Source organism: Podarcis vaucheri, assembly GCF_965113315.1.
Source record: "Podarcis vaucheri genome assembly, chromosome: 8".
NCBI classification, from domain to species: domain Eukaryota; kingdom Metazoa; phylum Chordata; class Lepidosauria; order Squamata; family Lacertidae; genus Podarcis; species Podarcis vaucheri.
Window position 1 is genome coordinate 72,031,365 of NC_138766.1, and position 27,643 is coordinate 72,059,007.

Consider the following 27,643-nt stretch of genomic DNA (forward strand, 5'->3'; position numbering starts at 1 on the left):
ATCTCCGTGTAACTTAACCTTATGCCAGTATCGTGATGCGTTTTTTGTTTTGTTTTATTTGTTTTGTTTTTTTGGTCCAAGACCTTGTCCGTATTATATAGGATGCTGCTGGTGTGACACTACAGAAAGATCAGGGAGGGACCGTTTGTTGCTGTTGTAAGGAAAGGCTCTTCAATAGTCAGCAAAAGGGAGTTGCTGCTGAAAAGAAACCTGGTACCAGTGCGCAATGAAGATGGATTGTAGCCTCAGTTCTATAGATCCTGTGCTTTGCCAGTTTGTGCCATGTAGTAAGTGGCACAAGGATTGTCAGGCTTGTTGTGAACAGGGCTTCACATATTTGGATGATCAGGCTGTCGGAGCAACCTGTCTGATCTATGAATATTCGGATTTAGGGTTGTGCTTTAGTCAAGCTAGCAGTTCATAGTGTTGGACTCATGACTGAATGTAATATATTTCAATTACATGTTGCACATTTTCAGTTGCAAACATAGCATCTTTGGTCTGTGTCCATTTAAGATGGATGCTGCTGTGCTTGTGCTTACAAGGATACAAGACAGTCCTAATGCTTAGCCAGCAGCACCATATCAACTTAGCAACGTAGAAGAACATGAAATACTGTAATTAGAACACACTCGGCACAATGCAGACGGTAGGACTTCTGCACCAGTTATGGCATTGTGCCATTACTAAAAGCATCAGCAGGAATGCCTTAGCATCTCTGCAGGGTAGGTAGAACTCTTCTTGACCATAACCAGTGAGAGCCTCACAAGTGGGGAATAGAAGATTTGCTCTGCTTTCAGAACTAATGCTGCAGATAAGAGGTTTGCAGTATTAAGAGTTCAAATGTTGTTCACTGAAAACAGCACCACTCGTTTCCTGTCAGCTAACACCAGGCAACATTTTTAATACAGTTCAAAAGAGATAGATGGCTGTCCGAATCATGAAAACATTTGGGTATTTAAGGGGGCTGGACATCTAGGGGCTTGCCCCCCCCCTTTTGTCCCATGTTTTGAAAGCACGGATCTGAGAGGCTTGCCACTTGTTCCGAAAGCACGAGTCCGAGCAGCTATGCTTTTGCCCCACTGTTTCCCCCTGGAAAACACACTCAGTAGCTCTAAATTGGAACAAACGGTAATCCATGGAAAACGTGATTGCTATTTGTTCCAACTCAGTGCTAAATTATGGGTTTCTCGGGGGGGGGGGGGGGGAGCAGCTGGTGAAACAGAAGTGTGGATGAGCCCTAAGATGTCTTCTTTTTTACATTGGCTTTGGAGAATTGCCACTGAGATGCTGCTGTGAGATGGTTTGCTGTAGTTTTAAAGAATGTTTTGTTTTATTGCACTGATATATTGCTTTATGAAGTTGTTGTTACCCAGGCTAATATATTTGATTAAGGGTGGGGCATATTTTTAAAAAATAAATATATGATTAATAAGAGAGCAAGAGTAAGGTTGGCAGAGTTGCATTAGAGACTGGGATGTGTGCATCAAAGCCCTGTTGAATTCCTCATCATTTCATTACATAGTATTTAGTGAAATGGGCTAGGTATCCAGGGGATATTACTGTTATTTATTAATTAACATAGATTTTGCTATGTAAGCTATAATATTTGTCTTTGGAAGTATGCCTTGTTGGTTTCAGAGCAACCTAGCAGCAAGCTCTCTGCCTATCTTAGGGATGTATACATGTGTTTTAAAGTAGTTGATTTTTCCCACCCCAGTCAAATCACTGTGAATGTGTACATGATAGCTGGTCAGCCATATGACCAGTTTAGAGGTGTGCCCGTAATAGATTATGTGGATTTTTATGCACAATCCATCATGAACGTCCTGGTGGAATTGCTTACCATGCAGATTTAAAATGGGGGAAAGCCCTCAAAAGAGTTTTGTGAATTGACTCTTTGAAATAACATGCACTTATGGTCACATTCTGCTTAATTTTGGCATGGTGGCGGAGGGGAAGGGGGAGTGTAAAACCCAAATGCTATTACATTCCTCCATAAACTGAGAAAATATCATTTGCTGTTGCTAACTAGGACTAAGCTACAATTACCTAGGACATCAGTCTTTGGATCTTCCTATGGGTTTACTTTTATTTTTTGAAATGCAGGTGTAGGGAACAGTCAGTTTGCTTATAGCTGCAGAGCTTCCCCTTTTGCCATTTCTTCAACTGAAATCATATTGCTGCTGCAAGCAAGTCCAGCCCCACCTACATTTCAGTCATGTGTAACATGTAGTTTGACATTAACAGAACTCTTCTTTAACCTAAACCTTTTTTAACCTAGAATGAATCCATGGGTTATAAGCAATGCTAGTCCTACTCAGAGCAGCCCACTGAAATTAATGAACCACAGTTAGTCATATCTATAATCTCCAGTGGGTCTACTCTGTGTAGGACTAGCACTGAGCAGGACTAGCATCGATTACAACCTCAAATTTTGTTTTCTCAGTTTTTGCCTTCTGATTTTTGTAGCCTGTGTATGCACCACCTATACATTTTTAATATATTTGAGTTTGGTTGTATTTGTTATTGTCTTTGAGTAAGCAATGGTTAAGATTTAGCAGAAGTTAACTGCTTGCAAGTCTTATTGTGTTTAAGTTTAACCATTCAGCTGAAATCAAAGGGACATAAACATTTATTTATTTTTCTTAGACATTTATATACTGCTTAATTACTTGTATTTCTAAGCAGTGTACATAAAAAAGCAATTCACACAAAATGTGACAATAAAAAAAAAATATTACCGGTATAAAGCCAAACACCTAAATCTTATCCAATATTATAATTCTCCACTCATTATTTTTTCTTCTGTTCATTTTTTTCCTCCTCATATTCCCTTTTTATCTTAATTTTCAAACTGCAGCAGAGGGTGATTTTTTCTACAGTAAACTGAAAAGAGCAATAATGGCTATAAACAGAAGTTTGAAATACAGAAACTGTAAGACCTTTGCATTAAGATCATAACAGAATTTAATGTACTCAGTAGTAAGCAACACACTTAAACCCGCTGTGGAACTTTTTACCTGTACCAAACAATTGGTGAAGAAGAAATATCCAAAAACCGGTGTAGCGATATCAGTCATCTGGGGTGGGTGGTATGAAAAGGCAAAGCCTTTAAAAGACCAACAACGGTGCTATACTTTTGTGAATGGTCTCAAAAAAATGGAGGGGGGACAATTTAGCAGTAGTTCAAGTTGTTCCTAAAAGCTTCCATTGAGAGAGAAAATGTAGCATGAAATCCTCCTTTCACAGACTATTAAAACTAGAAAAATTACGTATTGCTGTTTTAAAAGCAGTCTTGTCACTCTAGTTGCTTCATTAGCTTCATCTAGAAAAGCAATCAAAGCAAAACTATTGAACTGAAAGGTTTTGCATTATCAGAAGTATTATTGACAGTTGGATTAGTTTTCCATAGGCCAGAGATCTGCAATCTCTATAATCACAACCTTTTTAGAGGGAGTTGCTTAGTTGTATAGGATCCATTCCCACCCCCCTACAAAAAAACACTCTTCTGTTTTAAGGGTATATATATTTTTCTGTGTTGAAACAACCTTTTGTTATGGTTATGTATTATAGCTCCTCCCGTTGCTCGGTCCCTGCTCCTGCCAACGTAGCAGTTCGAAAACACGTCAAAGTGGTACTGCTCTGGTGGTACCACTCTGGCAGGAAGGTAAACAGTGTTTTCGTGTGCTGCTCTGGTTCGGCTTAGAAGCAGCTTAGTCATGCTGGCCACAAGACCTGGAAGCTTTCTGCAGACAAACCATAGCTGTCAACCTTCCCTTTTTGGGGGGAAATTCCCTTATTCCATCGCCCTTTCCCGCTGCTATCCTGGATTGTTAGATATCCCGTAGACTGTCCCCGGGACAGGTGAGGCTGCTGATCCCTTATTTTAGAGGCTGCTGGACCCTTATTTTCAAATCTGAAAGTTGACAGCTATGGGACAAATGCTGGCTCCCTTGGCCAGTAAAGCGAGATGAGCGCCACAACCCCAGAGTCATCCGCAACTGGACCTAATGGTCAGGGGTCCCTTTACCTTTAGTACTTCTAATGCTGTTCCAAGTGCTGTGTGGGGAAATATGGGTTTAAAGAGTCACAGATGTATTTTGCATTATGCCCATTATATTGTAAATAGGCAATGACATTTATGCATGCTCCATTTTGGGAAATATTTACTTGCTCATCTTCTATTTTTAAGTGACGTGTGTGTCCCCTTCAAGGCTGTACAATTTGCTTGCTGTGCTACCACAGTACTGGAGTGTTTATCCAGAAGTTTGTCATGCTGTTAGCTTAACATCTGCCCAAAACTGACAGCATCCCACCATTACTAGGTCACATCATTTGACACTTGTCTTAATACTAATTCACTTGGCCTAGCCCTCTAGGCCACATGTGCAAGGACTATCTGCACTAGAGCATTCTGTGTTCTTGCTTTGGACTAGATAACACCATAAATGAAACTGCTAGAATTCCCCCCCCCCTCTTCCCTGCATTGCAGGTAGGCAGGGGACAACCATGGACTGAGCATGGACATAATATCTAGACTGACGGCAGTCTATGTTTTTGCACAATTTCTTTCTCCAAATCTATGACCACCAGTTACCAAATATGTGTTTGATGCTTACTGAGAGTAAAATATAATATAGTTTATGTGGATGCCACAAGCGTGTTACTCTATTCTACAGTAGTCCCCAAGTGGCGCCACTTGTACCGGGCAACTCTCCGCCCACAACTTTTATACCTAGACTCAAAATATATGGGACCCCCCCCTCCAAACACCCACACACACATTTCTTCCATCACCAGCTCCCTCATGAAAGCTTTGAGGGCAGGAAGGTGAGTCCTGGCAAATGGAAGGAGCCACCCTTTAATGACAAACCCAATTTCTCTCTCCCATGAAACTGGCATAAGGTGATATATAAATCAAATTAAAAATAACATAAGCATGCACTATGCATCCCAGCTATGCATTTTGCCTCCCGTCTCCATGTTGCCACACAGCCTACCCACCACGGCTTTATTTTAGCATGGCAACAGTGGTGTAGCACGGACTAGTCTGTATGGCAATCTCATGCAGGCGAATGGCTGACCCTATGCAGCATTATTCACTTGCATGCAGTTCTAAGCAGCATCTGTGCAACTCACTTGTGTGAAGCCTCAAACCTCTTGCACAGATGATCAAAAAGCATGAAAGGAACGTGCTGTTACTTCAAGACTATTTGTTCTTGAACAGATAAATATGAATGCATACATAATTTTTACATGTTATTTTTGGTACTTTCCTCCTTTTTTGTTCTTTCCCCTGCAGTTTCTTGGAGTGCATTCTTCCATAAAGCTTGAATATTGCTTCATTCATATGATTTGACGCTTAAACAATACTTCATTAGCCCTCTAGATGCTCCTGTGTGGGAGGAGCATCCTGTAATCTTGCGTTGACTTTTAGCACCAGAAATGGGACTGAACCAGACTGAATTTTTTGTTTTCCTTTCCCTGCATTGCAGATATACAGAGGACAAGCAAGGATCTGCTTTGATAAAGAGTCTTTCGTCATAAACATTTTTTAGGAGGTCTCCAAAAAGGATCACAGACTTCCCGTGCAGTCTTCTTGCTCTAGTTATTTGCATGTAGGTGGCAATGTGCACCCTTACAAATGCTATTTATATTTATATATATATTTGCATGTAGGTGGCAATGTGCACCCTTACAAATGCTATTTATATTTATATAAATGTACTATAGCACATGGAAGAATGGTGATGCTGAAATTAACTTGAGACAGCCTTTTAATATTCCGTTTTATGGAGGACTTGGGTATGTCTGTGCTGTGCACTTACTCCCACTGACAACTACTGACAAATTTGATATGTTCCGTCAGGGTATCAATGTTTAAGTGGATACATGTAAAATATTTAGGCTGCATGTCGAATCTAATTGGAGTTCACTCTGGATACAGTATGTGTACAAAAGAGAAATATTGATGCAATGCCTGGTCTCATGTGAGTTAAGACTTCATTGATTATGAAACACAGTATCACTTCCAAATACCAAGAAGTGTTCCTTACCATTCCCTAGTTTACAGCATAGAGTTAACTAGCGCTCTGCTTTGGGCAGAAAACCGAAAAATTTTCTTGTTTCAGAGGGAGTCGCATAAAGAGGTTGGCTGAATATATTGAGCCAATTGTGCTGTTATCTCCTGTCTGCTTTTGCAGCTGCTCTCAGTCACCTGACACAAAGTAACAATGCCTTCAATTTTTCGTGAAGCATATATGTAACCAAGAATCGTGCAAACAAAAACCCCAGTGGTTATACGTATTTCCTTTTATTGACAGCTTTGTTTGGTTTTGTATGTGGGGATTGAAGCAAAAGCTATGATTAACTGATAAGAGCATGTGAAAGGTTCATTATGTGGCAGATAGACACATATAACTGAAGCAGCTGGCCCCAAAGTTCACATATATTTCGTATCAGTGGTAGCATCGGTAATCATAAGGCTTGGTACTTGGCCAGAGAACATTGAGACGTGTGCAAAATGTTCTGTAGGTGGTATTTATCGATTGATTGATTGATTGATTGAATTTACACTCTTCTGCCTTTCCTCCCCAAGGAGCTCAGGGAAGCAAACTGGCCATCAGCCTCTTGCTGATGCAGGACATATGCTGCCACAGCATCCCTGACACAGAATCATAGAGCTGGAAGACACATCAAATATTGGCTTGATTAGGAGTGGAAAACCTTCTTGGCCCAGATGGCCAAATCTTTCTCTCTCCCAAACCCTTCGGGCCAACTTGGGTGAGACGTGAGCGAGGCCACTGACCTGTCAATCTGACATCACAATTACTTTAGATGAGAGGTGGGCAGGTGACCCATAGGGGTGAGGGGAGGAGTCTGATTTGCCAGTGCATCCCCCATAGGACTTCAGTGGCACCATGGTGCCCACAGAGGCCATGTTGGCAACCCCTTCTTTACCCAAACCATCAAGGCTTACCAACAGAAACTTTCAGATGGCTCTGCTTGCTTTCTTTGACAGGTTGCACACAGTCATGTTGTTTCACTGAGAAATGCTATATGATGATTGAAGGGTCCTGGTATGTTTTATCTTTTGGAGAGAAAAAAACAGCTGGGTGAAGAGCTAGAGCAAACAGACGGGGAGGAAAACTGGCCCTTTCCCCCCTGCCAATTCCCCAGTGCCCACAGCTGTTTCACCCGATAAAAAAGCAGGGGGAGGAAATTATGTAACTACACAGAATTTCTGCCCTCAGGATGGCGAGAACGATTTTATAGCAAAAGTTCACAGAAATAGAAGAGAGGCAGTATGGGATGTTCTGAGCCATACAACGTATTTTTCCACAGCAGTATGGCTGCACAAAAGCAGGAAGTCAAACAGGACATAAACTATTATCCATGGTATTCAACAGATTACTATTTATATTTAAAAAGGAATAGAGCAGGAGAAGAAGAAAAATCAGTGTTCTATTTTTGTTTTCAAAGACATGTCTGCTTTGCTTATGTCTCTCTGAATAATAATTCAGGATCTTGTGCTCCTAACTTCTGTTCAGTTTCTAATTTGTTGGAGGGGGATAGGAATGTACAAATGTAAAAACCATCTTTTGGTAATTGGGCATATACAAACTGTTCACAAACAATTCTGTGAAACTGACTAGTTTTGCAAATATCACTTTAACTTGAAAAATGTGTAAAACACCAGTAAATGTTTCGACTTAACAAAATGTGATTTTGTGTGTTCTTAGGAATTCTGGAGGACAGCAAATCAACTCAGACTTGTACCGGAAAGTCCTCAGCTGCAAGTGGAATAGGTGGTACTGAAAAGAGAGCTCACTGTGGTACACAATGTACAAAACTGACAGTTCACCCCACGGGAACTTCAGCACACAAACAACAAAATGGCTTTAGAACCACAGAGGTAGGTGCAGAACTACATTCCGAGTGACTCCTTGTACACACTGGTATCCTCTTGAAGCTGGGCTAATCCTGTTTCTCCTCAGCTAAAGGCCTGTCACAGTGCTATTAAGCCTGTGTCCTTTATACTTAAGTCGTACCTTCTAAACTAGTGTCTCTTTTTTAAAGTCACAATGAAGACATTTCTCATATTGCAAGGCTCATGACAAAGCAATAACTATTGGGAATAATGGCATGTGTTGAACCTGTTTTGATTAAGGACATAAAGAAGAATCAACTGAATATATTAATACTGCTTTACTGTCATTTTGAAGGCCAGTCATGAGCTGCTTAAGTAAACATTTAAGCAACATTTATCCTATTGCCCACTGGATGTTCCCGTCGCATCTCTGAGCCTGCCAAGCATCCATGAAATCCAACCAGAGTGTCTGTGAAGAAAAACTGGTGATTAATCCAATTGAACATGGTCTAGATCTCATGTTAGGCCCTACTTTGTGGTAGCAAAGTATTGGAGGATGATACAGTCTCAAGATTAGCCCAGGAGCTGGAGGTTTCCCACCCCGCTTTACATTTATACTTCCTTTGAACTTCACTAGTCATTTTTTGTCCATTTGGGGACAATGTTTTGGTTCATGTGGGTCTTTATTATCCTGAACACAACTTGGTGTCATCTACAAACTAGTCCACGTTCCTCCTCATCCCTGACTTCAGATCCATTATAAACAAGTTAAATAACACCAGTTAAACAGAGATCACTTGTGAGTGGTAGGGAGGGCGTTCTTTGTGATAACTTTCCAATTACTTTACTTCCTATTTGCTGAGTAAAAATGCCACTGTATCAACAATTTGACTGGCAATTACTACAAGATCTGTTTGTGATTTCAGGATAGCGGTATTGCTAAGTTTTGCTTGTTGTTTTGATTGGAATATTTTGATAATTTTTATTTTACTCTTGTCTTTTCTCCTTGTTTAGGAAATTTACTTCTATGAAACACCTTCTAAGCATCTTGCATTAAACTAATTTACTGTACACTCTTTCTAAACAGGCTAAATGGGACAACAAGAAAAACGTCACAAAAGAAGTTGCTATTAATGCCACCAAAACAATAAGACAAATTAGTAACAGAAGAATTACAAAGAACTGTGTCAATTAAAAGAGCCAAAGGAGAAGATGACTGAATTCTGCAATATTTTGCTGCACTTTAACTGATAACTTAATGTGAAGATCTCAAGATGTTTTATTTTTCATGCTGAATGTAGTGGACATCTGCTGCTGAGTGCCTTTGGAAAAACCGCTATCCTTGCTCTAAACTGCTGCCAGCAATGGACGCTTTTTGTTCTATATTGCCATACTGGTGAGGCTGGGCCAGCAATTAGAACATAATGTGTTTGGATTATATACATTGCCATTTAAGTAATTAATTTCACATAAGAATGTATACCAAAAGATTTCAGGAACACTCAATCCCTCACAAATTGCATCTAACACATCGTGTTTTTAGGTACATGTGTGAGTGTCTGGAGGCGGTTGGAGGATGGATGGCGGCTAACAGATTGAGGTTGAATCCTGACAAGACAGAAGTACTGTCTTTGGAGGACAGGAGGCGGGCAGGTGTGGAGGACTTCCTGGTCCTGAATGGGGTAACTGTGCCCCTGAAGGACCCGGTGCGCAGCCTGGGAGTTATTCTGGACTCACAGCTGTCCATGGAGGCGCAGGTCAATTCTGTGTCCAGGGCAGCTGTTTATCAGCTCCATCTGGTACGCAGGCTGAGACCCTACCTGCCCGCAGACTGTCTTGCCAGAATGGTGCATGCTCTGGTTATCTCTCGCTTGGACTACTGCAATGCACTCTATGTGGGGCTACCTTTGAAGGTGACCTGGAAACTACAACTAATCCAGAATGCGGCAGCTAGACTGGTGACTGGGAGCGGCTGCCGAGTCCACATAACACTGGTCTTGAAAGACCTACACTGACTCCCAGTACGTTTCCGAGCACAATTCAAAGTGTTGGTGCTGACCTTTAAAGCCCTAAATGGCCTCGGCCCAGTATACCTGAAGGAGTGTCTCCACCCCCATTGTTCTGCCTGGACACTGAGGTCCAGTGCTGAGGGCCTTCTGGTAGTTCCCTCGCTGCGAGAAGCCAAGTTGCAAGGGAACCAGGCAGAGGGCCTTCTTGGTAGTGGCACCCGCCCTGTGGAATGCCCTCCCACCAGATGTGAAAGAGAAAAACAACTACCAGACTTTTAGAAGACATCTGAAGGCAGCCCTGTTTAGGGAAACTTTTAATGTTTAATAGACTATTGGATTTTAATATTCTGTTGGAAGCTGCCCAGAATGGCTAGGGAAACCCAACCAGATGGGCGGGGTATAAATAATTTATTATTATATGAAAGTTGAGCTTTCATGCAGCCTTTCTGTGGTTGGCACTTCAGTTCAGTTCGCACATCAAATGATTTCCATCCTGATCCTAAAGATGTTCACTACAATGGCTATGTACAGATTTGCAGGTTCTGTTGTTTATCTCAGTGGCATGCTGGGTGAGCCATATAATAATGGTCTGATTTGCTATACCATATGAGACTTACGATGTAACTGATGGCCAAGGTTTGTGACGGCATAGATAGGTTTAATGTAGCTGAAATACATGTAAGAACTGCGGTACTCTAACTTTGCCTGCTTCTGTGTCATATAGCAGCTTTGCACTGTGTGGCAACGATATGCCTGCAAGAGGGTGAAATATCCCATCACTCAGAATTGGGATCTCCCACAACTCATTGAAAAAAGGCGATTGATCTTGTGTCTCCTTTATCACTTATATTTTCAAAAGGAATTTGTGTATACATTTGCTACTGAAGTCTCTAAATTTTAAACAAACAGATTTGTTTTGAAGGAGAGCAAAATTATTCAAATCGTAATCTGAAGGACACAACTTCATTTTTTAAAAAGTTCTTCTGGCCTATAAATTAATAAAATTTATATGAAAAGTTAGTGTTTGGTGTCAAATCTATAGAAAAGGCACTTCAATCACAGATGAACAGGCCATTGAGACAAATAAAAAAATGTAACTAATAAAAATGTTTGTAAATTGTTTGGCTTCTTAAAGAAATTGCTTGAGATGAAAATTCAGTGTTTGAAATCTATATTCAGTTTCTAGGCTTAATAACTGTTGGAGGATTGCTTATTAAGTTAAGATAACCATTGAATCATAGAACCCTGTAGAGCAGGCATAGGCAAACTTGGCTCTCCAGATGTTTTGGGACCACAACTCCCATCATCCCTGACCACTGGTCCTGTTAGCTAGGGATGATGGGAGTTGTAGTCCCAAAACATCTGGAGGGCTGAATTTGCCTATGCCTGCTGTAGACTTTACTTAAGACCTGTCTACTCTCAGAGTGATAAATTCAAATTACAACTGTGTGCAACATATATAATTAGGCTGCAGTAAGGATGTTTCAAGAGTGCTTATGCTCAAAGTTGGCAGCTGCAATACTCTCCATGCTTACTTGGAAGTAAGCCCTAGAACACATGATTCTATGGATTATGTCATATCTGCCAATTTAGAATGTGTGTTTTTTATTGTATTTATTATATACTGATTAATATTTCTAAGCAGTGCAAGTAAAATTACAAAAAATAAAAATAAACCATGCATAGAATAACAATTAAAAAATCATAATAAACCCAACACCATTTTTAAAATGCCTGTTGAAATAAGAAAGCCCTTGTCATGTACCTGAAGCTCAGCAAGGAGGGTGCCTGTCTAATCTCAGACACACTAGTCATATTTATAATAAAATAAAAAGTTAACTTTGCAGGTTGAATAAGAGGGAAATATTCATAGCCTCTCCTTGTCCCATATCTCTGTGATCACCGCTCCCACCAACTTCCCCATTTCTTACTTTAGACTGCAATCTTAAAGTTAGAGAAAGACAGAAATCTACCCCCCAAGGGGAACATGTCCACAACCCATAGTGCACAAATCTACTGCAATGTAGTTGCAATGAGCATATAATAGTTCCTTTATGTATATATGCAGCCTTTGATAATTAATTTCTTCTCCATAGCTTGAAAGTGTTTCTGTGGCTAGCTTCTAATCACCGATGCACAGAACACACTTGACAGACTGTCTTTTCCTATTTTGATTCAATGCCCAGAGACCTGACGAAGCAACTGACTTGTTTGTTGTTGAAAAGGATTAATACTGCAAAGTGGAGGTTTTCAAAAGTGCCAAAATAAAATAATTGGTGAGAAAAGGAAACACAATGAAGTCTCAGTCTGCAGTGAACCGCACAGGAGCACGTGGGCTTTTAAAACAAAACATGCCTTGCGAGAACAGCCAAACTGAAGGGGAGGTTATGGTAGAGAATTTGTAATTATATGAGCATATCCCGGTTGAATGCTGATTAAACTGGACTAGGTTTAGTGTGAAATCCCCTCTATATATCACTATAATGATGCTGTGCTGTAACAGCTGCTCTGCTGACAAAATCATACACCAGGGGTGATGAACCTGTAGCCCTCCAGATGTCATTGGACTACAATTCCCATTATCCCTGACCATTGTTCATGCTGGCTGATGCTGATGGAATTCGATCAAGAACAGAAGGGCTACAAGTTCAATGCCAAACACCCCACGTGCAAGTTATGGTAGCTGCTTTTTCTGGAAAACAAAATGGGCAGATGCACAAGTAAATATGGTTCCTTGCATGTTTCAAAGGCCTCTTTATGTTTCTTTATAAACATCAGTCCAGAGCAGTTTTTAATGAAGAAGCATTAAACATTTCCATTTTTATATATTCTTAGGGATTCAGCATCCCACCTAACATATTTAGGAAACAAAATTACATATAATATTTCCTACATGGTCAAAAGAAAACATGGATCACATCCTGCTACAAATAAAATTCACTTTGGCAGGTGGACTATATTACATATACAATGGTACCTCGGGTTAAGTACTTAATTCGTTCCGGAGGTCCGTTCTTAACCTGAAGCACCACTTTAGCTAATGGGTAGCTAATGCCGGAGCATGATTTCTGTTCTCACCCTGAAGCAAAGTTCTTAACCCGAGGTACTATTTCTGGGTTAGCGGAGTCTGTAACCTGAAGCGTATGTAACCTGAAGCATATGTAACCTGAGGTACCACTGTAAACATTTGGGGTAATCAAAATGAAAGTGGTGCTATTTCTAGTTTCCTCAGAATGCATTGGGAACCATATGTACTTACCCAACTGTTCATTTCAAAATGGACATTTTCCACCTGGGGTTGCAAATCCTTGGCCTTTAAGTGCTCTTTATAATTATGGGCAGAGTAAAGTTCAGCAGGAAGAAATAAACATCTCCTCCCCCAAAAGCTATTCCCAAAGTTCCCAGGTTTTATTTTATTCTGCTCCAAAGCGAAAGAATGTTCCTAATTCTTTTCTTTCATCTCTTGGCCAAGAAGGGAGTGTTGTGTTGTGTTCTGATAGGTCAGAGTCACAAGTGAAGTTTCAGCAGGAGAACTTGTTAATTGCTTCTGGCCTTGATCCAGCTCTTAATTGTGCATAACAGCTGGTGGGGCTGGGTGGGGGTGTGCAATGCCAGCTGCATCAAAGGACACATCCACCCATCAGCAGGGCCTTGGTGAGCAATGCAATGTGGTTGTGTGATCCAGGTGCGTGTGTGCATCCACTATGCACATGAAAGCTTTCCTCAATACACAGATCTCCCTTGTTGCGTGTGTTTTCATACACAGCGATGCCCAATGGGGTCTAAATAGTTGCCCCAAGGGCAGATTGTATCAAATGTAATAGTAAACAAAGCAAAATGACAGTTGGATACTTGCCTGCTACTACATTGGTGCAGTAATATTAATGGTCACTTGGCTACAATGGCCACAAGAGGCAACCTAGGAATCTGCAGTGTCAGATATTACTTCTCACCTCTTTGAATATATCTACAACTCATGCTTAAACTGCTACATTGTCTTTTCATGTGCCCAGAGAATTGTAGCAGTTGTGGCTTGTGACACCTAGACCTGGAAGATGGCACCAAGGACCTAAAAATAAAAATGCAAAAAAATAATATCAATAACTGCAACAACAAAAACCCCTCGGCCCAAGAGTCTGTTCACCAGCCTCAGCTTCTTCTTCTTTTTGAGCCAGTTAGGATTCCACCCTCCCATGCCAAGTGCGAAAAGATCTGCAAGGAAGGGAGCAGGTCTACCAGGACTCAGATGTCTCCATTATTGCTTGAATCACAGATGGCCAGAGAGGGCTTGGTCCCTTTATCATTTTTAGTGGCCCGCTGAGCTACTGTTTTTAAAGGGCTACAGACTTACTTTGGCTAAAATGGGAGTGAGCAAGGTTATGGAGCTTGTGTAGTTCTTTAAGGGCCATTCTAATTTTCTTCCCAAAATCCAATAATTTATGGTTTCCAGAAACATCAGTGAAAAAAGAACCAACAGTTGTGGAGCACATAGCCTTTGCCTTACTTATGGTAATGCTAAGTCAGGGTTCAAAACTGGAGGAGGATAATCACCTTTAAAATATGTTCTAAGAGCCTGCAGAACTATGGATTTATTTATTTTTTTGCTATATTGAATGCAAATGCACATCTTTCAAGTTCTTTGTTTTTAAAAATCAGGTGTGACAGCAAATTTGGCCAAAAATAGGCACAAAATTTCATGTTGAATTGCTTCCATTTGGTCTCTGCTGTACAGGGCAGTGGAAACATCTAGTTACAGGGTTGCTGCCAAAGGCTACCTATATCCTGGGGATTGGGAATGGATCAAGTCAATCACTTGATCCAGGAACCACACTGAAACGTACTGCAGGCATATCCCTTGGTGGCTAGTGATGCCACAGCTGTGATTTTTCAGAGATTTAAATCTGGAAAATGTTACAGCTTCCCAGGATTATTGGAAGTTGAAGGGATTTTAATATGCAGCTAAAGTGTTTTAAATCAACCTAATAAAATAATTATTCAAGCATTCTTTTAGCATAATTAACACCTTTGAACTGCCCGGTTGAAATACAGGTTTTAATTGCTAGAACACTGTGGAGGATGCCCAACCGTGAAGCTCCTGTTGTGGCAAATCTAATGAGAATGGATTTTCTGTTTCTTGTTTCATCACCTCACCAGTGCTTTTTAGAAAAAAACATACCCAAAATGTCAGAAAAATCATATCAAATAAATTAATAGTCTTTTCTGTTGTGTTGGGAGGGGGAATAGATGGGCAAACTATTTCTAAAAAACACACAGGACCAGTTTCCTGTGGTGTTTCCAGATTTTGAAGCGATCTGCTTCCAGCAGTTTCTCAATGCACATTCATTATTTATTATGCTCATTAAGTAAACAGCTTCTCAAGCAAGGTTTAAGGATTTTATTCAATTCTCTGATGCCCCCCATGAGCCACAGCTAAGATTTCATGTTTTGCAGATATAGTTCTTATTGTACTTCCTCTGTGTTTGCTCCAAAATTGATTTTAGGATTTGATGCTCTCAGGGAAGGCTTGGGCAGAACTAGACATCATCTTGGCAAATGTGCAGCCCCTGGCTGTGTTTGCTGGCACAATGGGAACTCAGAGTTAGGAGGAGCAGGGCCGGATTTAGGTTTGAAGAGGCCCTAAGCTCCTGCAGGTAATGGGGTCCTTTATATGTCCAGCTGTCCTTTGTCAATGACAAATGGTTGCTGTTTTTTGTGTTGAATATATGCTCTGGTAATTTATAGACCTAATAGGTATATAAAGCCATTTGCACATAACAAATAGGAGCCTACACAACACAAAACAGTGTTGCTGTATGTAGGTTTTATTTTATTTGTTTTTTTATCTTATATTTTGGAAATGTAGAGTGGGGCCCTAAGCTATAGCTTGTTTAGCTTATATGTAAATCCAGCAGAGGCACTTACAGGGGCCACAGAAAGTAAATTATCTGAGGACTATGGTCATGGCTACTGTTTAAAGCTTAGCATGAAAACAGAAATATTAAATAATATGACAAAGATCTTGATCCAGATACACACATATATTGTCAGAAGCAGCATTTTGTAGTCAGATGTGCCTCAGATCATATGTTTCCAGCGGCATGTTATAGACCAGACCTGTGTGGGATATATTTTCTATCAGATTATTTATTTACATATTATTTGTTTTCTTTACTGCATTTATATACCACCTTCCTGATAAGGCATTAAAGATTAAGTTACAAAAGACAAAATAATAAAACAGTAGACTTCTGTCAGCCACTGGTGATCTCTTTGGGAGCTGATGGTAAGAGATTCCTGATTTGGGCTTCTTCTCTTCAACTTTCCTCATATCAAAGTTTTTACGTATGGTATTTCACGGAAAGGCAGATAAGGATCATTGTCAGTGGCTGCTTTGGGAGCAGATAGCATGAACTCCTCACCCTACAATTCTTCTGCATGAATCTTTGATAGTAAGGAGCCTATTAAAATGCTCACATTTTGGCCATCTCTTTATACTGGCATTTAATGGACCAACGACACCAAATCTTGAAACCGAACATTACATGCAAAAACTGAAGCTTTGGTAATGTGAATCCAATCATCTCTACCAGTTTGCCATAGGAGCTTGAAGTATCAGGTTGCTCCAAGTGGGCGTTAAAACAGAACAATTTACTAAGTAAGTCTGTAAGTAGCAGATGGGTTGCAAAGTAAGGACAGAATATAATTTGGGAACTTGGTTTGTAAAATGTTTAGGGGATAACCATTCTAGCAAGTGTAAACACTCAGGCAATTCCATGAAAATGTCTACCTACACACTCATTTTTATTTTTCATAGATTGTTAACTTGTTCTGTATCATTTTAAAGATAGTTTTCCTAAGTTTCATTATATGGCAACAGTTTTTCAAAATGGCATATTGCATGTGAGTAAAGCTACCACAAATGTGACATGCAAAATGACTCGGAATTGCACTGAAAGTGGCTCTTGAGAGCTTTACCTTTACCTAAAAGAAGCCTCTTCTGTAATTTGTTCAGATCCTCAGGAGCTTAAGAAACAGCTGGAGGGTTTTATTGCTATTTGTGTTGAAAAGACAAAATATTGATCATTTCTGTCATCATCTGTGTTGGCTATCTCCCAAAGCAATGTTGTATTGATTGTTCTGTTTCAGAAATCCTGATTTTGGTGTGTGTTTTTAGTACTTCCCCAGCTACAAAACAGAACTGCAAAGCTTTGTCAGTACCAGAGTCTACAATATACTGCAGTAAAAGCATTACTTTTCTTTATCCTCAGGTTGTTTGGTTTCATTTGTTTGCTTTGCATGCAACTAGTGTAGATTTTAGCTGTGAGCAAACTCTATATATACTATACTATACCATACCATACTATACTATACTACACTACACACCCCTCAATTTTCTTTTTGATTTTTTGTTTTAATTTAAGATTCACAATATACAAAAAATTATTCCCCCCCCCCAGTGCCATTCCTTGTGTAACCAAAACAGCACCACACACACACAATAGGAAGGTATTGGCATATTTGGGAAAAACTTGTGGTTTGCAGAAGTACTAAAACGCCAGCGGAAAAACCTAAAGGGGAAAAAATTCTCAAAAACAACTCAGTGAGGACTAACATATTCAGGGTCTACAAAATACTGCCTGGCTGCTGGAGAAAAGAAAAGAAAAGAAAAACTGGAGAGATAATACTACGGGGAAAGTAAATAGGTCCCATTGAGTTTAATGGCACTTACTCACAGGTAAGTGGTTATTGGGCTGCAGGTTAAATGTGACAGAAAAATTGAGTGTCAAAACACAAAAACTGAGTGTCTGTTCAGCTTTGCAGTTGACATTCAGCAGATTTATTAGTGCCACCTACTGGTTCTTTAAAGTTTTTCTATTGAATCTAGAGAAATTAAAAGCAACGCCTAAATGATAAATTGATTAAAATAACATTGGGATTAAATTAAATTATAAGTTTTTTGTTTTGTGTTTTAAAAAGGATCTGCCATAAGGAAAAAGGAGACAAGACTTTGTGGTTGGTTTTTTTTTTTTTTTTGCAATAGGCATAACAAGGTATGTAGTTGTACCCAGTTGCACCCTACTGCAGATGTAGATACCCAATAAAGTAGACTTGAGGCTTCACTGTGTTTGTGAATGAAAGGATGTCCATGTGTGAAAGAGTGTGCAGAATAATTCTGAAAAAGAGAGGGAATTGGGGGAAATGAGCTCATTTATAGGTAATAAGAGCAAATTAATTGTCTTAGGAGTGTCCTGTTGGACAGAAAACTGGGTTCAGATGAGTGATTTTGTGTTCTGGGGCTCAGATCCTGGCTATGCCTTGAGATTATCAATGTTTACAAAATGACAGCCATTTTGTGACTAGCCATGGCCATGGCAGCCATTTCACAACAGTTTTTAAAATCTCCAAATGTGCCCACAAGTTCAAAAAGATTGGTGACCTATTTCTTGCTCAACTCCAGCCATTAACAACTATTGTAAGAAATGCCACTATTTCTAAGTTGCAATCAAAATAAAAGCCATCAAAACAACAGATAATGCTACTCTATTAGGTCTTCATTTTCTCATCCCTACATTTTGTTATCTAAACAGTCAAATCTTTAAAAATGGTTTTAGCTACCTAGTAGTGCAAAGTAAGGACTTGCACTACTGTAGTAGTTAAAACATGGTTTGGTTGCTGGCAAACAGGGCAGGAGAAAAATATTATATTTATTGTGATTCTGCAGTTCTATAAATTATCTTGTCTATAAATGTTACAACCATCATCTTACTTGTGTGCATCAGCCCTATCTATACAAGGCCAAGCCCTATGAGTCCCAAATTGACCTTGGTAAGGCTCTGGCACTGAATAATCTTGTCTCAGCGCCATCACCTTCCAGTTTGTAATTATATGTTGGAGTGCCTCTTTCCAGATCTCAAAGCACTATACTGATGCTAATGAAGGTTTGTAAGGGTATTAAATAAAATTATTATCATTCACATTTCATAAAGGCACAGAATGGCAGTTGTGTGACTTGCCCAAGGCTACACAACAAGTCTGTGGCAGAACTGGTTGAGCAACACAGGAGCCTCACATTTCAGTTTTGTGGTGATAATTATCGCAACAATGAAAGGAGAGTTTAGCATGCCACTGACCTTTTGGGAGAGGGCTTCTTTGTTCTGGTTTTGGGTATTTTTAACCCACCTTTGTGTCAAAGATCCCCTAGGTGGCAAATGATACAATAATCACAATTATAATGAAAGGTAACAAACAAAAACTGGGCTAAAATAATGTTAGACTCACAATATAATTTAAACCATCTGGGCACATAAGGGTTTTGCCTGGTTCTAAAATAATGTTAAGGTAGGTGTTGGGTAGGCCTATTTGGGATGGACATCACACTCATCGTATCTTACGTTGCAGAAGCATTAAGAGAAGAATTTCAGATGACTGTGCTGGTGCATGGGGAAAGAAGTGATCATTCAGATACTGAAGTTCCAAGCCATGATCAAAACCAGCATTTTACATGGAGAGTGGGCAGCTCTCCAGGCTATTCTGTCTTTCTCATCCTCTCAGGGCAAATTTTTAAGGCAAAAAGATGAAGCAATGAGACATCTTTGGCGGAAAGGGATGAATGAGGACAGCCAGAGGTGGATTTAGGGCGGCATGACTGGTTCCACCACACTGGGTGCAGGGCCTAGGAGGCGCTGCAAGAACAGAGCAGAACAGAAGCGGAGAGGAGGGCAGGGGAAACCCACAAGGCTTGATCCTTTGTACATTTACTCAGAAGTACCGGTAAACCCCACTGAATTAAAATGGATTTACCCCTAGGCCACAAAACACAAGGCTGAACAGTTCATGTTTACTTGTCCTTAAATTGAGGAAGGGGGCTGCTGCCCAGGAGGACTCCCCTGAGTGAGTGCTGAGGGCCCTGCTCCTTCCTGCCACTTACCATCTGGCCTGGGGCGGGGCCTGGGGCCTCATAAAGGACTGCGTGCTGCTTGCTGCCTGCTGCCCAGGAGGACTCCCCTGAGTGAGTGCTTGAGGGCCCTGCTCTTGCCACTTACCATCTGGCCTGGGGCCTCACAAGGACTGCGTGCTGCTTGCGGCCTGCTGCCCAGGAGGACTCCCCTGAGTGAGTGCTGAGGGCCCTGCTCCTTCCTGCCACTTACCATCTGGCCTGGGGCGGGGCCTGGGGCCTCATAAAGGACTGCGTGCTGCTTGCGGCCTGCTGCCCAGGAGGACTCCCCTGAGTGAGTGCTGAGGGCCCTGCTCCTTCCTGCCACTTACCATCTGGCCTGGGGCGGGGCCTGGGGCCTCATAAAGGACTGCGTGCTGCTTGCGGCCTGCTGCCCAGGAGGACTCCCCTGAGTGAGTGCTGAGGGCCCTGCTCCTTCCTGCCACTTACCATCTGGCCTGGGGCGGGGCCTGGGGCCTCATAAGGACTGTGTGCTGCTTGCTGCCCAGGAGGACTCCCCTGAGTGAGTGCTTGAGGGCCCTGCTCTTGCCACTTACCATCTGGCCTGGGGCGGGGCCTGGGGCCTCATAAGGACTGTGTGCTGCTTGCGGCCTGCTGCCCAGGAGGACTCCCCTGAGTGAGTGCTGAGGGCCCTGCTCCTTCCTGCCACTTACCATCTGGCCTGGGGCGGGGCCTGGGGCCTCATAAAGAACTGCGTGCGGCTTGCTGCCTGCTGCCCAGGAGGACTCCCCTGAGTGAGTGCTTGAGGGCCCTGCTCTTGCCACTTACCATCTGGCCTGGGGCGGGGCCTGGGGCCTCATAAAGGACTGCGTGCTGCTTGCGGCCTGCTGCCCAGGAGGACTCCCCTGAGTGAGTGCTGAGGGCCCTGCTCCTTCCTGCCACTTACCATCTGGCCTGGGGCGGGGCCTGGGGCCTCATAAGGACTGTGTGCTGCTTGCTGCCCAGGAGGACTCCCCTGAGTGAGTGCTTGAGGGCCCTGCTCTTGCCACTTACCATCTGGCCTGGGGCGGGTCCTGGGGCCTCATAAGGACTGTGTGCTGCTTGCTGCCTGCTGCCCAGGAGGACTCCCCTGAGTGAGTGCTTGAGGGCCCTGCTCTTGCCACTTACCATCTGGCCTGGGGCGGGGCCTGGGGCCTCACAAGGACTGCGTGCTGCTTGCTGCTTGCTGCCTGCTGCCCAGGAGGACTCCCCTGAGTGAGTGCTGAGGGCCCTGCTCCTTCCTGCCACTTACCATCTGGCCTGGGGCGGGGCCTGGGGCCTCACAAGGACTGCGTGCTGCTTGCGGCCTGCTGCCCAGGAGGACTCCCCTGAGTGAGTGCTGAGGGCCCTGCTCCTTCCTGCCACTTACCATCTGGCCTGGGGCGGGTCCTGGGGCCTCATAAGGACTGTGTGCTGCTTGCTGCCTGCTGCCCAGGAGGACTCCCCTGAGTGAGTGCTTGAGGGCCCTGCTCTTGCCACTTACCATCTGGCCTGGGGCGGGGCCTGGGGCCTCACAAGGACTGCGTGCTGCTTGCTGCTTGCTGCCCAGGAGGACTCCCCTGAGTGAGTGCTGAGGGCCCTGCTCCTTCCTGCCACTTACCATCTGGCCTGGGGCGGGGCCTGGGGCCTCACAAGGACTGCGTGCTGCTTGCGGCCTGCTGCCCAGGAGGACTCCCCTGAGTGAGTGCTGAGGGCCCTGCTCCTTCCTGCCACTTACCATCTGGCCTGGGGCGGGTCCTGGGGCCTCATAAGGACTGTGTGCTGCTTGCTGCCTGCTGCCCAGGAGGACTCCCCTGAGTGAGTGCTTGAGGGCCCTGCTCTTGCCACTTACCATCTGGCCTGGGGCGGGGCCTGGGGCCTCACAAGGACTGCGTGCTGCTTGCTGCTTGCTGCCTGCTGCCCAGGAGGACTCCCCTGAGTGAGTGCTGAGGGCCCTGCTCCTTCCTGCCACTTACCATCTGGCCTGGGGCGGGGCCTGGGGCCTCACAAGGACTGCGTGCTGCTTGCGGCCTGCTGCCCAGGAGGACTCCCCTGAGTGAGTGCTGAGGGCCCTGCTCCTTCCTGCCACTTACCATCTGGCCTGGGGCGGGGCCTGGGGCCTCATAAGGACTGTGTGCTGCTTGCTGCCCAGGAGGACTCCCCTGAGTGAGTGCTTGAGGGCCCTGCTCTTGCCACTTACCATCTGGCCTGGGGCGGGTCCTGGGGCCTCATAAGGACTGTGTGCTGCTTGCGGCCTGCTGCCCAGGAGGACTCCCCTGAGTGAGTGCTTGAGGGCCCTGCTCTTGCCACTTACCATCTGGCCTGGGGCGGGGCCTGGGGCCTCATAAGGACTGTGTGCTGCTTGCTGCCCAGGAGGACTCCCCTGAGTGAGTGCTTGAGGGCCCTGCTCTTGCCACTTACCATCTGGCCTGGGGCGGGGCCTGGGGCCTCACAAGGACTGCGTGCTGCTTGCTGCCTGCTGCCCAGGAGGACTCCCCTGAGTGAGTGCTGAGGGCCCTGCTCCTTCCTGCCACTTACCATCTGGCCTGGGGCGGGGCCTGGGGCCTCATAAGGACTGTGTGCTGCTTGCTGCCCAGGAGGACTCCCCTGAGTGAGTGCTTGAGGGCCCTGCTCTTGCCACTTACCATCTGGCCTGGGGCGGGGCCTGGGGCCTCACAAGGACTGCGTGCTGCTTGCTGCCTGCTGCCTGCTGCCCAGGAGGACTCCCCTGAGTGAGTGCTGAGGGCCCTGCTCCTTCCTGCCACTTACCATCTGGCCTGGGGCGGGGCCTGGGGCCTCATAAAGGACTGTGTGCTGCTTGCGGCCTGCTGCCCAGGAGGACTCCCCTGAGTGAGTGCTTGAGGGCCCTGCTCTTGCCACTTACCATCTGGCCTGGGGCGGGGCCTGGGGCCTCACAAGGACTGCGTGCTGCTTGCTGCCTGCTGCCTGCTGCCCAGGAGGACTCCCCTGAGTGAGTGCTGAGGGCCCTGCTCCTTCCTGCCACTTACCATCTGGCCTGGGGCGGGGCCTGGGGCCTCATAAAGGACTGTGTGCTGCTTGCGGCCTGCTGCCCAGGAGGACTCCCCTGAGTGAGTGCTTGAGGGCCCTGCTCTTGCCACTTACCATCTGGCCTGGGGCGGGGCCTGGGGCCTCATAAAGAACTGCGTGCTGCTTGCGGCCTGCTGCCCAGGAGGACTCCCCTGAGTGAGTGCTTGAGGGCCCTGCTCTTGCCACTTACCATCTGGCCTGGGGCGGGGCCTGGGGCCTCATAAAGAACTGCGTGCTGCTTGCGGCCTGCTGCCCAGGAGGACTCCCCTGAGTGAGTGCCTGAGGGCCCTGCTCCTCCCTGCTACTGACCACCTGGCCCAGGGCGGGGCCTGACAGGCCTCACTAGGACAGTTGTTACTGCCGGAGAGGCACAGAGTGTTTTTAAAATGTTTTTAAAAATTTTCTCTGGATTTTTTGTATGTGGGGGGTGGGGGTGGGATGGATGTTTGGTTGGGCTTGGGGAATTATTATTTTTTATTTTGATGTTTTTGTAATTTTTACATTATTTTGTTTGTATTGTTTTATTGGTTTTGTTTGTTTGTTTAAGGTGTTATTCTGTTTTTAGGGGGAGAGGTCAGGGCTGCCGGGGAGTGGGCCCCAGCCCACAAAATGGCTGGAGCATGTTCCACAGGGGGGGATGCACTGGGACAACCGATCTCGGTGATCACGGGTAGGAGGAGGAGTTACGCTAAGACCAGACCATGTCATTACAGAGGAGGCAGGTTTAGTCGTTGTCTGAGGACTATCCCTGCCTCCGGGTCTGGTCCTGTCCGGACGGATACTAGAATCAGCAAGGGATACCCACATAGCCTGAAGGTGCTGCTGTGCAATGCCAGGTCAATGATTCAGAAGACCACTGCCATCCATGACTTGATCATGGATGGAGGATTTGACCTGGCATGTGTAACAGAGACTTGGTTGGATGAAGCAGATGGGCCTGTTCTTGCCGCTGCTTGTCCACCAGGTTTCTCTTACGCACAGCAACCCAGGTCATGTGGGCGGGGAGGGGGGGTTGCAGTGATTTTTAGGAAGTCATTAGTTTGCACCAGGCGTCCTATTGGGAAGACCCAGTTTTCTGAGTGCATGTTCTGGAAGTTGGGCAATAGGGGCAGTACAGGATTCCTTTTGGTGTACCGACCTCCCCGCTGCGCCAAGGATTCCCTGCCCGAGCTGCTTCAGGTCGTGGCGGATGTTCTCCTGGAGACACCTAGCTTGGTCGTCCTAGGGGATTTTAACATCCATGCCGACACGACCTTACAAGGGGCCGCTCGGGACTTCGTGGAAAGCATGGCCTCCATGGGGCTGTCCCTGAATAAGTCTGGCCCAACCCATAGCCGTGGACATGCCTTGGACCTGGTGTTTACCTCTATGGATGTTGGTGATCTGACACTAAGTAAAAGCGAAACGAAAGAAGTGCCATGGTCAGATCACTTCCTGGTGCAACTGGACTTCTCTGCGACCCATCCCCTCTGCAGGGAGGTGGGACCAATTCGGATGGTCCGCCCCCGCCACTTAATGGATCCAAATGGTTTCCAGAGAGTGGTAGGGGATGCTTTATCCCATGTTGATGGCCTTTCAGCTGATTCCCTGGTGGCCCGCTGGAATGTGGAGTTAACCAGGGCTATTGACTGTTTGGCTCCGAAGCGCCCTCCCCGATTGCATGGAGCCCGGACAGCCCCGTGGTTTTCCACGGATCTGAGGGCAATGAAACAATCGTTGAGACGGCTAGAGCGCCGGTGGCGGATAACTCATTCCGAATCTGACCAGACACAGGTTAGAGCTCAACGTCGAGCCTACCAAGTGGCGATAGCGACGGCGAAGAAGAATTTCTTCACCGCCTCTATTGCATCTGCAGAAAACAGCAGCAGGAGACTTTTTCAGGTGGTTCACAATTTAGCGGAACCACCTGCAACATCAGGGCCCAGTACGGGCCACATGTTCTCCTGCAATGATTTTGCAAAGTTTTTTGCAGATAAAATCGCTCAGATTCGGGAAGAAGTAGACTCCACCGTGGGAGCAGGGCCGGGGCGGGAGAGTGCTAGAGTTCTGTCTAGTCAAGTTGAGTGGGATCAATTCCAATCTGTTACCTCCGAGGATGTGGACAGGCTGCTTGGACGAGTGAAACCAACCACCTGTCTCCTGGATCCTTGCCCATCCTGGCTTATAAAAGCTAGCCGGGAAGGACTGGGCGATGGGCTTCGTGGGGTGGTGAATGCTTCCCTCCGTGAGGGAGCCTTCCCAGACCCGCTGAAAGAGGCGGTTATTAAACCGCTTCTTAAAAAACCATCTTTAGATGCGGCCACGATGGCCAACTATCGCCCAGTCTCAAATCTTCCATTCCTGGGCAAGGTGATTGAGCGAGCGGTTGCCGAACAACTCCAGGCACGCCTGGAAGAAGCGGACCATTTGGATCCCTTCCAGTCGGGATTCAGGCCTCATCATGGGACTGAAACTGCCTTGGTCGCACTGGTTGATGATCTCCGGCGGGCTAGGGACAAAGGTGAGAGCTGTTTCCTAGTTCTGCTGGATCTCTCAGCGGCGTTCGATACCATCGACCATAGCATCCTTCTGGACCGTCTTGAGGGGCTGGGAGCTGGGGGCACTGTTATACAGTGGTTCCGCTCCTTCCTCCTGGGCCGTGTTCAGAAAGTGGTGGTGGGGGATGAGTGTTCAGACCCCTGGGCTCTCACTTGTGGGGTGCCTCAGGGTTCTGTCCTCTCCCCCATGCTTTTTAACATCTACATGCGGCCGCTGGGAGAGATCATCAGGAGGTTTGGGCTGGGTGTTCATCAGTATGCGGATGATACCCAGCTCTACCTCTCTTTTAAATCAGAACCAGTGAAGGCAGTGAAGGTCCTGTGTGAGTGTCTGGAGGCGGTTGGAGGATGGATGGCGGCTAACAGATTGAGGTTGAATCCTGACAAGACAGAAGTACTGTTTTTGGGGGACAGGAGGCGGGCAGGTGTGGAGGATTCCCTGGTCCTGAATGGGGTAACTGTGCCCCTGAAGGACCAGGTGCGCAGCCTGGGAGTCATTTTGGACTCACAGCTGTCCATGGAGGCACAGGTTAAATCTGTGTCCAGGGCGGCTGTTTACCAGCTCCATCTGGTACGTAGGCTGAGACCCTATCTGCCTGCGGACTGTCTCGCCAGAGTGGTGCATGCTCTGGTTATCTCCCGCTTGGACTACTGCAATGCACTCTACGTGGGGCTACCTTTGAAGGTGACTCGGAAACTACAACTAATCCAGAATGCGGCAGCTAGACTGGTGACTGGGAGCGGCCGCCGAGACCATATAACACCGGTCTTGAAAGACCTGCATTGGCTCCCAGTACGTTTCCGAGCACAATTCAAAGTGTTGGTGCTGACCTTTAAAGCCCTAAACGGCCTCGGTCCAGTATACCTGAAGGAGCGTCTCCACCCCCATCATTCTGCCCGGACGCTGAGGTCCAGCGCTGAGGGCCTTCTGGCGGTTCCCTCATTGCGAGAAGCAAAGCTACAGGGAACCAGGCAGAGGGCCTTCTCGGTAGTGGCGCCCGCCCTGTGGAACGCCCTTCCAGCAGATGTCAAAGCGATAAACAACTACCTGACATTCAGGAGACATCTTAAGGCAGTCCTGTTCAGGGAAGTTTTTAACGTGTGATATTTTATTGTATTTTTGGTTTTTATGGAAGCCGCCCAGAGTGGCTGGGGAGGCCCAGCCAGATGGGCGGGGTATAAATAATAAATTATTATTATTATTATTATTATTATTATTATTATTATTATTATATTGCTATTTTATTATGTTTTAACAGTGTGGGTTCCCAAAGTTCAAGATATTTTAATATCTAAAATGTTTTAAATTAATTTCTCTGGCATCCTATTTACATTTGGAACTACATTCCTATTTATCCAAACCAGAACTACGGCTAAGATTTCCTTTAGCCTTAGAAAGAAACACTCTCTAGTTTTTGTTAAAAAGTTACGTCGCTCTCAATAGATTTACTTCAAAATAATAATTAATCATAAAAAATAAACGAACAATCGTCTTGATTTCAATGACAAATAGGCATCTGAGATGTTTCCACTTTCCAGTCTGCTGACACCGGGAGCCAACATTTCGCCCAATACCAAGCTGGAAAATGCAGCATGAAGAGACACCGTCGGTGTGCGGGTTAACAGCAAACTGCACTCTAGCATTTTGGCATGCAGGTGAAGAATATCATTTGCCCACCTTTAAAAAAAACAAAGAAATAGCACAGAAGGAAGAAAAGCTTGTGATCTCGTAGTCCCTCCTTTCCCCTAAGCTAATTTCCTACTTTCAGAGGTTTATCTGCCTTAAAAAAAGAAAAGAAAAGCGGAGGAGCATTAGAAACGCGATTCCTCCTCTCCCGTGGTCATTTCCACCCCTTTTCCCTCCACGAGGGGAAGGGGAAGAGACACCGGTGAGGCGCCGCCATCTTGGCGTAGAGGAGCGAGGGGGAGAGGCGGGAGCGGGGAGGGGAGAGGAGGGGATCCGGGTGGCCTGAAGGAGGTGCGCCAGCACCGCCCCCTCGCCCTTCTCACCGGCCGTTCAAATATCGCGCGATTCTTCTAGCGCCACCACCACCTCCCTGTCTCGGCTGGCCCTGCATTCTGTCTCCGAAAGGACCCGTGAGCCCGCGCGGCCGTTGGCGCCCTGAGGCGAGTCCAGGTGAGGCGCCGGCTCTCTGCCAAGCGGCTCAGGTGAGGGACGGGGGCGTGGCTTGGCGCCCAGCTGCCCGCCCCCCCGCCCCCTCCGCTGTGGTTTCTTCCCGTCTGAGGGACCCGACGGGACGGG

At 45.2% G+C, this 27,643-nt stretch overlaps 2 protein-coding genes and 1 long non-coding RNA gene across 7 annotated transcripts in view; 2 read left to right on the forward strand and 1 right to left on the reverse strand.

The window, feature by feature from the left end:
* Positions 1 to 11,726, forward strand: part of BAALC (BAALC binder of MAP3K1 and KLF4) — a 12,698-nt gene extending 972 nt beyond the window's left edge. The window contains exons 2-3 of the mRNA XM_082235999.1: positions 7,746 to 7,918; positions 8,961 to 11,726. Of these exons, the coding sequence (XP_082092125.1) occupies positions 7,746 to 7,918; positions 8,961 to 9,068 (281 nt within the window). The 3' untranslated portion in view covers positions 9,069 to 11,726. The remainder of the gene's footprint in view (positions 1 to 7,745; positions 7,919 to 8,960) is intronic.
* On the reverse strand, positions 8,150 to 27,527 carry LOC309539636. 5 transcript variants are annotated; one of them, XR_014222891.1, is made up of 4 exons: positions 27,391 to 27,510; positions 19,014 to 19,080; positions 13,836 to 13,951; positions 8,150 to 8,342 (listed from the first exon to the last, which is right to left on the reverse strand). It is a non-coding gene; the product is annotated as an uncharacterized lncRNA (long non-coding RNA). The 5 variants fall into 5 exon arrangements; XR_014222892.1 differs by lacking the exon at positions 8,150 to 8,342 and adding an exon at positions 26,867 to 27,058 and having other exon boundaries at positions 13,012 to 13,951; positions 27,391 to 27,527; XR_014222893.1 differs by lacking the exons at positions 8,150 to 8,342; positions 27,391 to 27,510 and adding an exon at positions 26,867 to 27,375 and having other exon boundaries at positions 13,015 to 13,951.
* Positions 27,379 to 27,643, forward strand: part of FZD6 (frizzled class receptor 6) — a 28,070-nt gene continuing 27,805 nt past the window's right edge. Inside the window, exon 1 of the mRNA XM_082235639.1 lies at positions 27,379 to 27,517. The gene's annotated coding sequence lies outside the window, so the exon portion shown is untranslated. The remainder of the gene's footprint in view (positions 27,518 to 27,643) is intronic.